Here is a 13793-nt window from a genome sequence, read left to right on the forward strand (position 1 = left end):
AGATTTTGAGAGTCCGTTTGCCTTGTTTTAGGAGATTTACTGTGCTCTCTCATGAATTTATTCCCTATAATACAATGTGACTTATTTATATTGATGGCAATTATACATGTAGCTCCGAGGCTTTTAGTAGTGTGCGTTTAATTTATGATATTTATGATACTCTTGCTCCACCGAAGCCGATCCCACTCCCCCGCACTCCTCCCTGCGATCGGCATCGACCCTTCTCTCCCTCACCCCCTTATTCCGAGCTGAGCTCTCCCCGCCGCGTGGAGCTCTGCAGCTCTCGTCTCTCCTTACTATCATCCCTCCTCCCTCTTCCTCCGCGTCCTCTCCAAGCTCCTGATCCCAGGTCCCAAATTCGCCCTGACATTCGCCACCGATCTTTATCGCGCCCCCGATCTTCTCGGCCCGCTGTGTGCCAGCAGCATGCACATCGCCTGTTCGACCACTTCGCCTTCGCTGACAAGGTCTAGTTCTTCGAGGGAGATCCGTCGCGATCAGGTACGCATCTCCTTTCCCCTCTTAAACACCCCCCACTCTATTTAATTAATTTTTTGATCTAATTTTAACCTCCCCAACACTTTTTTATTTAATAGATTAAGTATAATGTTAGTAATTTTTGATTTCATGAAAGCATGTTTCGAGGCTGATTATTATATCTGGAGGGAAAGGAAAAAACTAGTAGCAGATATATCTATCCAGTTTTAAACAACATTGTTTTTTTCCATAAGCAATTGCCTAACATCCTTAAATGCCTTTGGCCACACAATCAAAAAGTTCTAAGGTTCTCTTAAATAATAGAGAAATAGCTGTCATTTGTGCATCTAACATAGTAACATGCTAAGATTTTCTAAAGTTCAACGCTAACCATCAAGAAGTCAATCTTTCATTCTTAATCAATTATTCATGAAGATGGGTAATGTGTAAACAGAAACATGCAGATAGAATGTATTATTATGACATAAATTTAAGTTTCTAAATAGGAGATACGAATTGTCTGCAACTAGAAATTTTTGGGGTCCCTTTACATGGTTGGTAAAATGGAAGTCAAATGCCCAAATTTATGCTTAGTGATAAATAACTATACTGCGAGATAGTCTTCTTCCTCAACATGATTAGTTCTTAGCATAGTAATTGTTACTAGTGAACTTGAACTTATCTCTTTCTTGTCAGCGTTCTGGCTCTCAAGGGATCTTATCATGCGATACTCTTGGTGCTATGGAAGTCAAGCTCCGTCCTCCTATAACTTTTTCTTCAACAAGCCATGTAGATAACCTTAGTTTTCTGAGTGGTATATACATAATCTATCTATGAGTCTACTATGTCTATCAACAAGAAATGTACAGTATGCTTGCTGGTGGATATAACTTTAAGCTTTTAAATATTATGCACACGTGATACCATCATTAATTGTCTGATGTTCAGGAATTTCGCTGTTTTCTTGACTATTCGTGCTTTAGTTTTTCCATATAATGGACATTTTATCCATCAAAGGCATCTCGATAGAATTGTCTATTCAATAGTATATATCTTAAATTGCTTGCAAACGCAAATTACAAATCTCAATCAGAGTGGCATTGCTAGTTATTAGTGGAAAAGCCCCGCCATCTGCTTGCCGTTCATTATTTCGGATTCGGCGATATCTAAGACAGTTTATTGATAGCAGTAAATGCTCTAACTGAAGTTTCGCTTTTTTTATTATTTTCCCTTTTGAGCTGAACCATTTCAAAATTTGGGTGCTGCCTACAGAAGCCAGACAAATGGAGAGGAATTGATAATGCTCTGGAACGAAGTCATTCGCCAGGTGCTCCTCAAAACCGTCTTGTTTCATTAGCCGGCAAAAGTTAAACCAAAGCCTATAAAAAACATTTTAGCCAGGTATGCATTCTCGAATGAGTACGGTAAAATTATGTAAGAGCCTCAGTTATCTTTTGAATGCAATTTGAATTTGCTCCATTCCTTGCAGAGTATTCAGCAGTTCTTGATAAGCATTTCAGTAATTTTCAAAACTACAAAATAGCAGTAATCAATTTTGAGGAGGATAAACATCCTGGTTTCTGGAGGTAAGTATTCCAAGTAAGCTAAAATGCTCTTGAAAAATTTTCTAGATTTGATTTTGTTTTTAATGTTGTTTAATGAATGATTGCCTTTTAGAAATTACTACATCATAGATCTATAAGATGCTTTTGTTTTCGTTGTTCAATGTCAAGCCGATTTGTTGCAGCTTACTTGTTGCATATACACTGTTTTAGAAAGCAATTAAGAGTAAATTATATGTAACAAAGGCAAATGCTTTAGTTAATGCTCTTATTGCTTTTGAGTGTTTGATACTCAGATAAGTACTAATTAATTTATGACATGTTACTAATGACATTTTCTTCACTTTTGGCATTCAAAAATGACAATCTTTGTTGTTCAGATGAATATTCAGGTGTCTGAGGTTTTGAGGGATAATTATTTTCTGGACAGAGGGGGAAAAGAAGAAGGGCTTGAGTAGAGTTAAGTACATGATTTTAAGCGGAAAAGGTGAGTGTTAGCTATATGTTCCTAGAAATAATCAACTAGTCATCATAGTCGAGGGGTACTTAAGTTGTAAATTTTCCTCATAAAAGCTGCTCAGCTATCTTCCACTCCAATCAAAACAATGCTTGTAGGCCTCTTTACATGCATTTGACGAAATTAACTTACAACATTGTACCAACCTCTGTGTAAGAGACAAAAATCAAGTGCATGGCAAGCAAATTTAAGTTATTTGTTTTTACTTATTGTTAGTATGATCTTTTTTGCAATTAGAACTGTTGCAACGCTCATACTTAATAAATTTTGGTGGATATTCTATATTACGTCAGTCAGGAAGGTTGTTTAAGCCAGGGTAATATAGTTCTGTAAGGTTGTACAATTCAACTTCAAACTCATTTAAGAATGTCAATAACATCGCGTTGATATTCGCAGAAATTGCTTGTTGGTCGTAAATGAGATTTCGTTCTAATCTGATTTTCTGAGATCTATTAAAATAATAGTTGATTCTGATCTTCTATTTCACTATCTAAACCTTTCGTTGTCTCTGCTTCATTTTCAGAATGTGGTTGTCTACTTATTTGAGTGCTATTGTAGTCAAAATAAAAGAAAAGCTGACCATAATCAGTACAATCTAACTTTCATATTTTTCAGAAATTGATATGTATGAATTTGTATTTGCGTAATTTCGACACTGATTTTATGACTTCTTTTGGTTATCAGATTCAGCTGGAGCTGTTTATGAAATTGAAGTGGGAAGAAGACATGCTGGTAGTTCATGTTATTTTTTTGCCAATTTTGAACAAATATTTTTTGTTAGAAATTATGTTTGAAATTTTAATTTGAATTCTGATATTGTAATTTGAGAGTTGAGATTATGTGATACAAATTATTAAATGCTTTTGCGGTTACTAATATTTCTTTAATTTAATTCATCTGTAGTATTTAGTTGTTAATCAAGTATTTTAATATTAATTAATTGCGCTATAAGCTTTATTAAGGTCAATTATTTGTTATTGTTTTTGCGCCAATTATAATTAATATGTAGCGGCATTTATAATATTGTTATTGTATTTATTTAGCGGATATTATAATAGTTTTTATATGCAATATATTTAAGCGCATTTATAGATAGTCGTTATGTGTAAATAGTTTAGCGGTATTATTTTGAATTTGTTTACAAAACCGCGGTAATAAATGCCGGCTAAAATTTTTAGCGATCCCTGCCAATAGCTGGCAATGTTAAAATTCCACAAAAATATTTTAGCGGCAATTGTAATTCCGCTAATTTAAAAAATATATCGCACGCTTAAAACATAGTTTTGTTTGTAGTGGCGGTCGCCCGCATCGGGCAGCCCCCCCTCCGCCCCCCCCCCTCCCAACCCCCCTGGTTCTCTCTCCTCTCTCTCTCTCTCTTCTTCTCTCCCCCGCCTTCTCTTCTCCCTCTCCCCCCCTAAGCCCTCCCGTCTCCCCTCCCCCACGTCTTCTTCTATCTCTCCCTCATCTTTCCCTCTTATCCTCTCCTCTCCCACATCTCGCTCTCTCCCTACTTCTCCTCTTTTCCTCTCCCTCCCCCCCTCCCCAGCTCTCTTCGGCCTTCTCTCGCCCCTATCCCAGCGCGACTCGCGCGGGCGGCGTGGGTGAGCCGTGGCGCGGGCCTGCGCGAGGCGGAGGTGGGCGGGGGGCCCCGCGGGACGCTAGCGCGGCACGGGTGGGGGTGCTGACGGAGCCGCAAAAAAGCGCGCTCATGCGTCTTCGTCTTAACAGGGTCCAGTGAGGCCACTTCCTGCGTTCATGGACCACATTAGAGGGAGGTCCCGATGTACTCTCTCTCTCTCTCTCTCTCTCTCTCATCCTCTCTCTCTCTTCTTCTCTATATATTATATTATATATATTATTATTATATATATATTATATAATATTAGCTATTTTATTTATAGAATATATATTTATACAATTATTTATAAGTAATAAAATATCTATATATTATTGATTAATATATCATATTATTATTCTATTATAGGTTATTTATAAATATATATTTTTATTTATATCAAGCTATTTTATTTTTATATAGATATGGTTAGGTCTCCAAGGCGGAGAGGGAAAAGTGTTTTTTTTTTTTTCCTTTTTTCACTTCTTCATTTTTCCTCTTTTTTTCTAAAGTCTAATCTAATTTTTTATTTTTTAATATAAAAATTTAAAATATATAAATAATTTTTAAATAGGTTATATTATTTGTATTAAATATAAATTTTAATCTTATACTATTAAGCATTTACTTAATATTCACTTAATACAAATTTTTAATATTTAAATTTAAATTTGAATTTAAACTAAAATATTATAAAGATAAAATTAACATATTAATCTGATTACGTTTTTTATATTTACGTGAACCAAACACCGATAATGGGAATGATTTATTCCTATTGCGATTCAGATGATGAACTAAACAGAATTAGGTAATGAGTCATTTCGATTCCGATTCTAGCTTATTTCGATTCCGATTCCGGTTTCGAACCAAACATGCGATTCAGATGATGAACCAAACAGAATTACGTAATGAGTTATTCCGATTCCGACTCTAGCTTATTTCGATTCTAATTCCGATTCCAACTACGAACCAAACACGCCCATAGATTGTATCTTTAAAAAAAAAAATTAAAAAAAAATGATGACATTTAAGGTAATTTTATTATAAAATTTAGTTGCAAGAATCGCATAAATATACTATCTATATTTGCAGAACTATGCGAAACATTCAAATTTTTAAAGATATTATTGATGGACTCAAATCTAATATATCGAAAAATTAAACCTCTCCTCATATTTGGAGAAAAAGATTTATTTTTCTCTCCTCATATTTGGAGAAAAAGACTTATTTTTTTTTTAGCGGGCGACCCACTCCTCTCTCTCTCTTTTCCTTTCTTTTTTTTTTCCCTCTTTTCCAACTTTTTTTTTATTCTGTACGATTGTGGATCACATAAAAAAATTAAAATTAAAATTAAAATTTAAAATTTTGTAGAAAATTTAAAACTTAAAAGTTAAAATTATATATTTTACCTTAATTCCTAAAACTAAAATTTTACTATTTTAAATTTTAAATTTTAGTTTTTACATTTTAGATTTTAAATTTTATATTCAAATTAAATGATAACAACGGAACCATAGGAATATATTCTTATATACTTTTGTCCCAAGTTTGATAAACAATATTGAATAGTTTATTCAAAATATTTTAGAAATTGTGTAAAGTTTCCGCCGCGAAGCGCGGGCCTTCACTAGTATAAAATAAAATGGGGGACCCCATAAATATTCATGCATCAGAGTTCGACTGCACTAGTACAATAGCGACGCAGAAGAGTAAGTATGTATTCAAATATTTGAAGAGTAAAATAAAATATGTCCGGAAGCGCTCCCAACGGACCGTCTCTAGAGCAAGTGACAAAGAGCTTGGTAGTTGGTATCCGAGGTCTCAAATTCGAATCCTAATTGATTCACATTTCAAGCTAAGTTTATTTTTAAATAAAATAAACGAACCAGGTAGCGTGCTATCTATCTCTTAAAAAAAAAAAAGTTCAGAAATTTTTTTTTTTCAAATCTGAAACCTAACCTGAATGAAAAATTGAACCCCGAAACTAAAATTACGAACCCGCTGAGTTTGGTTTTGGATATGGGTTGGAGTTCGAATTCAGTTTGGGTAAAATGAGTTTGATTTTTTTTTTTGAATTTTTAATTTTTAAACCTATATGTGGAATGATTAGTATTTGATTAAATCTGGAAAATCCATGCACATTAACATCGCTGCTCCCACACCAACAATTGCAATTTGCAGTGTGGACAATAGATAGTGGTCGAGCGGAGAAAGGCAGCCGGCAGCCAGGAAGGAGGAATGGTCCTGGGCGAGTCCCATCACCAGCAGCACATGGTATTTGTTTTTCTTAAAAGAAAAAAAATAGTAATTTAATAAAAAATTTCAAATTAAAGAAAAAACGGCCGTTACAGAAACATGTGTCCCTATCGCTTACCGCCCGGTTACCACACACACATCATCATCTCTGATCTGCCCTGCAACCTCCCACCCCACACACTCTCACCTCCCAATTCCCAAATCCCAATTCCCATCCATTCGCTTCCGACAAAATACCCAGCTGTGAATCCCACACCCCCCTTGTCCCCCCAACGCTCCCAGCCGAGATTTTTTTCTTCTTCTTCTTCTTCTTCTTCTTCTTCTTCTTTCCTCTTCTTGGTCCGATCGGGTCACCTGCATTTGCATTTGCATTTGCATTTACCCCCTGGATCGGCCGGTCGCTAGCTCTCTCTCTCTCTCTCTCTCTCTCTCTCTCGCTAATATATATATATAAATATATATATATATCCTGAACAGACATTAATTAATTAATTTAATTAATTAATTAATTAATTAATTAATTCCGCACAAATTGACGCGGACGAACGAGAGCACAATGTGGGTGTGGGTGCGGGTGGTCGTCCTGCTCGTGTCGGCGTGGCGCGCGGCGGCGACGTCGGCGTCGCTGGTGGGGATCAACTACGGGCGCGTGGGCAGCAACCTGCCGGGGCCGGCGGCGGTGCTGCCGCTGCTGGCGTCGGTGGGGGTGGGGCGGGTGCGGCTGTACGACGCCGAGCCGTCGGTGCTCCGCGCCTTCGCGAACACGGGCGTGGAGCTGGTGGTGGGCCTCCCCGACCGCTGCGTGGCCGCCGTGGCCGACCCCGACGAGGCTCTGGCCTGGGCCCGCGCCAACATCCAGCCCTACGTCCCCGCCACCAAGATCGCCGCCATCACCGTCGGCAACGAGGTGCTCACCACCAACCCCAACCCCAACCCCAACCCAAACAGCACCGCCACCGCCAAGTCCCTCCTCCCAGCCATGGAGTCGCTGCACGCCGCGCTCGCGTCGCTGGGCCTCGACCGGGCGATCGCGGTGACGACGGCGCACTCGCTGGCCGTGCTGGCCTCGTCGTACCCGCCCTCGTCGGCTGTGTTCCGGCGCGACCTGCTGCCCTACCTCTGCCCCCTCCTGGGCTTCCACGCGCGCACCGGCTCGCCCTTCCTCGTCAACGCCTACCCCTACTTCGCCTACGCCGACGACCCCTCCGGCGTCGACCTCAACTACGCCCTCCTCGAGCCCAACCCCGGCGTCGCCGACCCCGTCTCCGGCCTCCGCTACTCCACCCTCCTCCACGCACAGGTGACACGTCCCAATTTTATATATATATATATATATAATAATATATATATATATAATAATATTTTTTATTTTCATTTTCATTCTCATTTTCATTTCTCTCTCGCTCTCTTTTTTCTTTTTCTTTTTTTCTTTTTTTTTCTTTTTAAGTTTTTTAAGTTTAACGATGACCTCAGGCGCACAGCCCACTGAGAAGAGGAAGTCTTATCTTTCAACGAGAGTCCCCAACTTTTTTTTGGTATTAATGCAGCAACAGTTTAAAAAATGGTATTAATGCAGCAACAGTTTACTTGATGTAGATGAAGCTAGCTTAGGGTGTTTTACATGGTGAGAGTCCCCAACTTTTTTTTTTTTTTAGATAATTTCCAAATATTTCATTTTTTATATTTTTATTTACGTTTTTGAGATTTTAATTTCCAAATATTAAAAGTTTCTACTCAGCATTTTCTAGAGAAATTTCAAAGTATTGTATTATGAAAAATATGACAAGTACATCTAAAAGAGGAAAAAGGAGTGTAAAATTTATTTCCTAAAATTTTTTTTAACTTTTTAGTATAAAGTCTTTAAAAAAAATGAAAAGATAAGAATTAAATATGAATCTTAGATAAGAAGATGTAAAATTTGCACCGGTGTACCGATAGAATTGCCCTTTTATTATAGTGTTTAACTTTTGTGATAATTTTATCAATTTATTATTATATAAGTATCCTGTACACCATGGCACATTCGGCTTTTTGATTGTTTAGGCTAAATCGCACTTTTGGTCCTCATAGGAAGGGTCTTGACATTTTGATCTTCAAATTTAATTTACTGTACTTTTTTACAAAATTCAAATAAAAATTTAATAGTTTAATAGTACAAACTTCAAATTTTAATAGTTGAAGAGCTGAAAGTGTAATTAATAGTTTGAAGTACTGAAAGTGTGTAATTTACCGAACACATCATGCAGGTCGACGCCGTCTACCACGCAATCAACGCTGCCGCGGGCGACTCCGCAAAGACGGTGGAGGTGAGGGTATCTGAGACCGGCTGGCCCTCTGCTGGCGACGCGAACGAGACGGGGGCGACACCGCAAAATGCTGCCAAGTACAACGGGAATGTGATGCGTCTAGTCGCGGAGGGGAAGGGGACGCCCCTGCGGCCCGGGGTGGCGCTCCGGGCCTACGTCTTCGCGCTGTTCAACGAGAACCTCAAGCCGGGGCCGACCTCCGAGCGCAACTACGGCCTCTTCAAGCCCGACGGCACGCCCGTGTATCCGCTCGGCATCACCGTCCCGCCGGATAACTCCACTACGCCCGGCGGCGGCGGCGGCGGCAACGACGGCGGGGGGGAGTCGTCTCCTGGTGGGTCGTCTTCAGATGGCTACTACAGCATCTCTAGCGCCCCGGTTGAGGTAAATTTCGAATGCCTTGCTCCGGTTCTAATTAGTAGAAGAACTATCTATCCTTGCATTACTGCTCTATTGGATTAATTCCAACTGTAATAACAAAATCGATAACAAGACCTACATCCCGTCGAACTGGGCGAGCTCGGTACTTACGGCAGAGCTCGGCTTCGCGCTCGGTAAAGGCGAAGTTGTGAGTTTGCACCGTATGTATGCGAACTCACCGTCCTGTAAGACGGATTTGTGCGGAAGTCGATCTTTACGACTTCGTCCAAATGCCGCAAAGTTCAGTTTAATAGAAACTCTGCCATTTCAATCTGTCGAAATAAACAAGCCTTAAGCTCTTTTACAAATAGGGGTCTAAATTATTATTAATTTTAGCAATCACATTTTCTAAAGTTTTTTAAAATTATTTTAATATATGCTTCTTCTCTTTCCAAGTAAATTTACCATATATAGCCGCTTTGGTCGGATGTCGTCTGCATAATCATCATGTAAGGCTTCCAAATGTTAAAAATATTTATTTTTTTTGCTTTCAATTTTAACTTAATCATGGCAATCAAAAACTAGGCTGAACAGGAAATTTTTTTTTTTTTATTTTCTTTTATAAGGTGTTAGGATACAAAAAGTTCTGTGTAATTAATTAAAGAGAGGCGTATGTTGAACTATTTGATAGAGTTTAAATAATTTGATTTTCAAAATTGAAAGTTTAGGCGCCCATTTACAAATGAGCTAAAGCTCGCGACGGGGGTGGTCTTTATACATTTCTCCCTAATAAAAAGAAGTTTTAAATTTGGACCATAGAATTTTATTGTATAAATTTAGATTGTGGGAGTACAATATAAACTATAAAATCAGAATAAACTTAGATCATATAATTAAAATTTTAAGTATAAAACAAAACAAATCTGGATTGTAAAACTTCAGTAGAATAAATTGACTAAATCTAGATTTAATAGATCTAAACCGCACGATATAATTTGAATATTTTACGAGTAGAGTATATAAAGATCCTTTTGTTGTGAAATTAGGCCACTTACTACGACGGTATTAACACTTTTACTTAAATATATATTAAATTTGATTGTGAAATTACTTGCTTGTTCTTTTAAAAGTTTCCTCCATTTTTATTAGGTTATAATGTTTGGGGTGCCTTTCAAGCATTTGAAATAGATTCCTGAATTGTGACTTCCTCAATTTCTTTTTAACATATATTTAAAATTAAATTAAAATTTTAGTTCAATTTAAATATTATTTCGTTAAATTTGGCTGTTCCAAATACTTCAACTTTTCGCCAAATGACACCAAATGGAACAAGAGTGGAACTAAGGGCAGGTTTGGTTCATGATTGACAAAAAATAAAAAATGGAATTAGATTGTTTTGAAATAAAAAATAGAATGACGAATCATTTAAAAATAGTTGGTTCATTATTGAAATAGAAATCAGAATGAAAATTTAGAATTTTGAGAGACTTTCAATCAAGAAAGAGGAAAGTGATGAAGGGAACAGAAATTGGAATGGAAATTTAGGATTTTGAGTGAGTTTCGATTAAGAAAGAGGAAAGTGATGAAAATCGGAAAGAACGGGAAGATGTTTATGATCTCGATAGGATTTTGAGTGATTTACTTTGGGATAGAACAAATCTTGGATTCAGAATTCGATTTCTGTGAAATAAACAACAACTATTGAAATTAATGAATCTTGTTCCGATGCCATAGTCTAAAATAGGTAACAAAACATTTCCTAAAGTATCATTTGGTACGAGAATAAATTTTTTTTGGTTATTCCTGGGAGAGGGACAACTTCGTGGATGAGCAGAAATAAGGTCAACTACGTTTGGATGAAAAGTGGGTTATTTTCAAAAATAAGAAAAATAGTGTTTCGATAGTTAGAAGGAATAATAGGAATAAAAGTGAACTATAGTAGTTAAATAATAATATTGTATATAATTAATTAACACAAAATATTAAATAAATGATATTTAATAAATTAATTAACTAATTTATCAGGAATATTATTAGATAATCATAAATGTTAATTAATAAATTAATTAGGAGATTAATTAATCATTAATCAATTAACCATGAGTACTGTTAATTAATAAATTATCTAACTATAAATAATTTGATAAGTTAACAAATTAAGCTAATAAATTAATATATTAGCAAATTACTTATTTATTTATTTAGCTATATTGGTCAAAATATTAATTTATTAATCAATAAAGATATTTGTTATTGCATAAACACGCTAATAAATAATTATTAATTTAGCTAATATTTTATTATTAAATTAGGTAATTATTAATTTAGCTAATTAAATAATAATATATAATATATTAATTAATAATATTTTATTATTAAATTAGTAGAGATATAAAGAGAAGAAATTGTTATTCCACCGAAAGGGTGGAATAACACGGGTTATTCTAGAATAACCTTTTAAGCGAGGGATTAAATAAATAAACTCATTCTCTCTTCTAGTGTTTGAATAAATTAGAGGAATAAAGCGATCTATTCCCCTACTTTATCCCTCAACCAAATACTGCCTAAAAGTGTTTTAAAATTTTATTCCGATTCCTTAGTTTAAAATAGGTAAACCAAACATTTCCTAATAAGTGTTTTGTTAGTAATTGACACTTGGTGACCTACAAAACAGTAAATTTTATTCTGTTTTGAGAAAGAGCAATGCTATTCGTATATCCCAGTCGGGTATGTATTTTACACCCCACCTATTCGATAGATAGGGCGATTTTACTAGTCATATCAGATGAGTAATGAATGATCCTCATCCGTTGGCTAGGTGGGATGTAAAATGTACATCTCAATTATTATGTACGAATATCTTTTTCCTTTGGGAGCAATCTCTTATGGTACGAGATGCTCGTATATATCAATTTATCAAATTTTTCCGCACCATAATAAAAATGTATCAATAAAATATAATTATAATATTGTCGAGGACTTGTAGCCGTCGCTAATTAAACGTTTAATAGTCTATTTCAAAAGGGAGATGCCGTACCTCTGTTGTTGATATATTGACAATTACATATATTTGCTTTAGACAGTATTTACAAACTAAGAAAAAATATTTCTACATGCATCAATGCATTAACAATTTGAGAATGCTAAATTTACAAATCCAAAGAGGTTGTAATCTCAGTAAACCTTGGATAAACCAATTTGATAAGACAAATTAATAAGAGAGGTTGTTAAAGAGTACAACCCTTTTTGGTTGTAATACTAGCGCTCATATAATACGTAATGGGACAAAATGTACAAAGACCTTCTGATCTTTGGTTTTTATATAAATAGTTGTTTGAATTTTTTAATTTGAAGATTTTATTTTTAAAAAAATTTGTCAAATAGTTTAATAATAACTTCTTCTCATTTAAAGTCATTAATCAAACAATTGGTTTGGTCTTATGTATATTGTATATAGTTTTATAAGGCTTTTAAAACACAAACAAACATATATATTTATTAGATTAGTTGCTAAACTTAAAAGTTTAAGTGGTGATCTGCAAAAGAGCTACATGCAGTTCAGGTGGGGGAAAAGCACTATTTCAAGGGACCTGTAACGTCGCCCATATAAACTAACTTGTAGTGGAGGGATCTGAAGATATTTGATCTTTTAAAAACTGTTTTGGAATGTTAATTGCAGTATAAATAAATTATTATGTAATTTGTTCTCATTTTCGCCATTTATTTCTGGAAGGGATGGAGAGCGCAGAGAGTGATTCAAGGAACAGTAGGTGTGTTAGGTGCACTGCTGCTTTTAATTTAATTAAGTTCCACTCGATCTTCTTCAGTGTCTCAGAACGGATGAGGTTGGTAGCTAATTAATGCCCTACTGGCTCTACCCGCTTATCTTTTTTTCCTTTTCCTTTTTTTTTTTTTTAATTTTGATTTTCTTGGAACAGGACATTAATTAATTTTCGTGTACTGTTGTAATTGTAATTGTAATTGGTGTAGTTTAGCGGTGGTGATGAATTAATTAATTACTTAATTAATTAATTAATTAATTAATCGTTGGGGATTTGAATCAAATAGAGATTGCGATCCGAGTTTGGTTTGTTGAGATTTACTATTTAGGAATGACTCCCTGCAAAAATATTAAATAACAAGCAACTTTTTACAAAATTTAAGTAGTGGTGAGATTTCTATTTTTGATGTAAAATATAGATAATTATGAATAAAAAATATTAATTACGGTTGTATAATGAATTAAATGATTTTTTTTTTTACTTTTTAAAAATATAATTTGTATTATAATATTGAGTTATGTTATTTTTCTAATTCCTGCGACATTGCCCATGTCTGCTGCAAAAGCCTACAACGGCAATGGTGTCGAAGGCGAGGCCCTCAAACCCTTTGACAGCGAAGGCGATGGGAGAAAGAAGAAGAATAATAATAATAATTTTATATAAATAAATTTATAAAAATAAAATAATTATTTCATGTATCCATTATTAGCGGATCAAAAGTATTATTTATTAGGCGGTGTAGTCGGTGGATGCGGGGCTTTTTTTGCATTTAGTCTCCCGAAGAATTTTTATTTTAAAAGTAGCCCTGTCAAAATTTAATTTGCAAAAATGGTCCTACTACTGCCACGCAAGCGCCACGTCAGCGCCACGCGGACGGGACTGGGGGCGGTATTTAAGTTAAACACGGTGAATCAT

The 13793-nt window shown here is 35.7% G+C and overlaps 1 protein-coding gene across 1 annotated transcript; it reads left to right on the forward strand.

Moving 5' to 3' along the window:
• On the forward strand, positions 6562–13161 carry LOC109714207 (glucan endo-1,3-beta-glucosidase 11-like). Its single transcript, XM_020238714.1, has 3 exons — positions 6562–7730; positions 8677–9120; positions 12830–13161. The coding sequence occupies exons 1-3, from the start codon at positions 6987–6989 to the stop codon at positions 12896–12898; spliced, it is 1257 nt and encodes a 418-aa protein (XP_020094303.1). The 5' UTR covers positions 6562–6986; the 3' UTR covers positions 12899–13161.

Source organism: Ananas comosus, linkage group 8 (assembly GCF_001540865.1).
Source record: "Ananas comosus cultivar F153 linkage group 8, ASM154086v1, whole genome shotgun sequence".
In the NCBI taxonomy this organism is placed as follows: Eukaryota; Viridiplantae; Streptophyta; class Magnoliopsida; order Poales; family Bromeliaceae; genus Ananas; species Ananas comosus.

Coding starts and splice junctions, on each gene's coding strand:
- LOC109714207 (XM_020238714.1), top strand. CDS start 6,987: ATGTGGGTGTGGGTGCGGGTGGTCGTCCTGCTCGTGTCGGCGTGGCGC. Junction 7,731..8,676: donor CCACCCTCCTCCACGCACAG/GTGACACGTCCC, acceptor CACATCATGCAG/GTCGACGCCGTCTACCACGC. Junction 9,121..12,829: donor TCTCTAGCGCCCCGGTTGAG/GTAAATTTCGAA, acceptor TATTTCTGGAAG/GGATGGAGAGCGCAGAGAGT.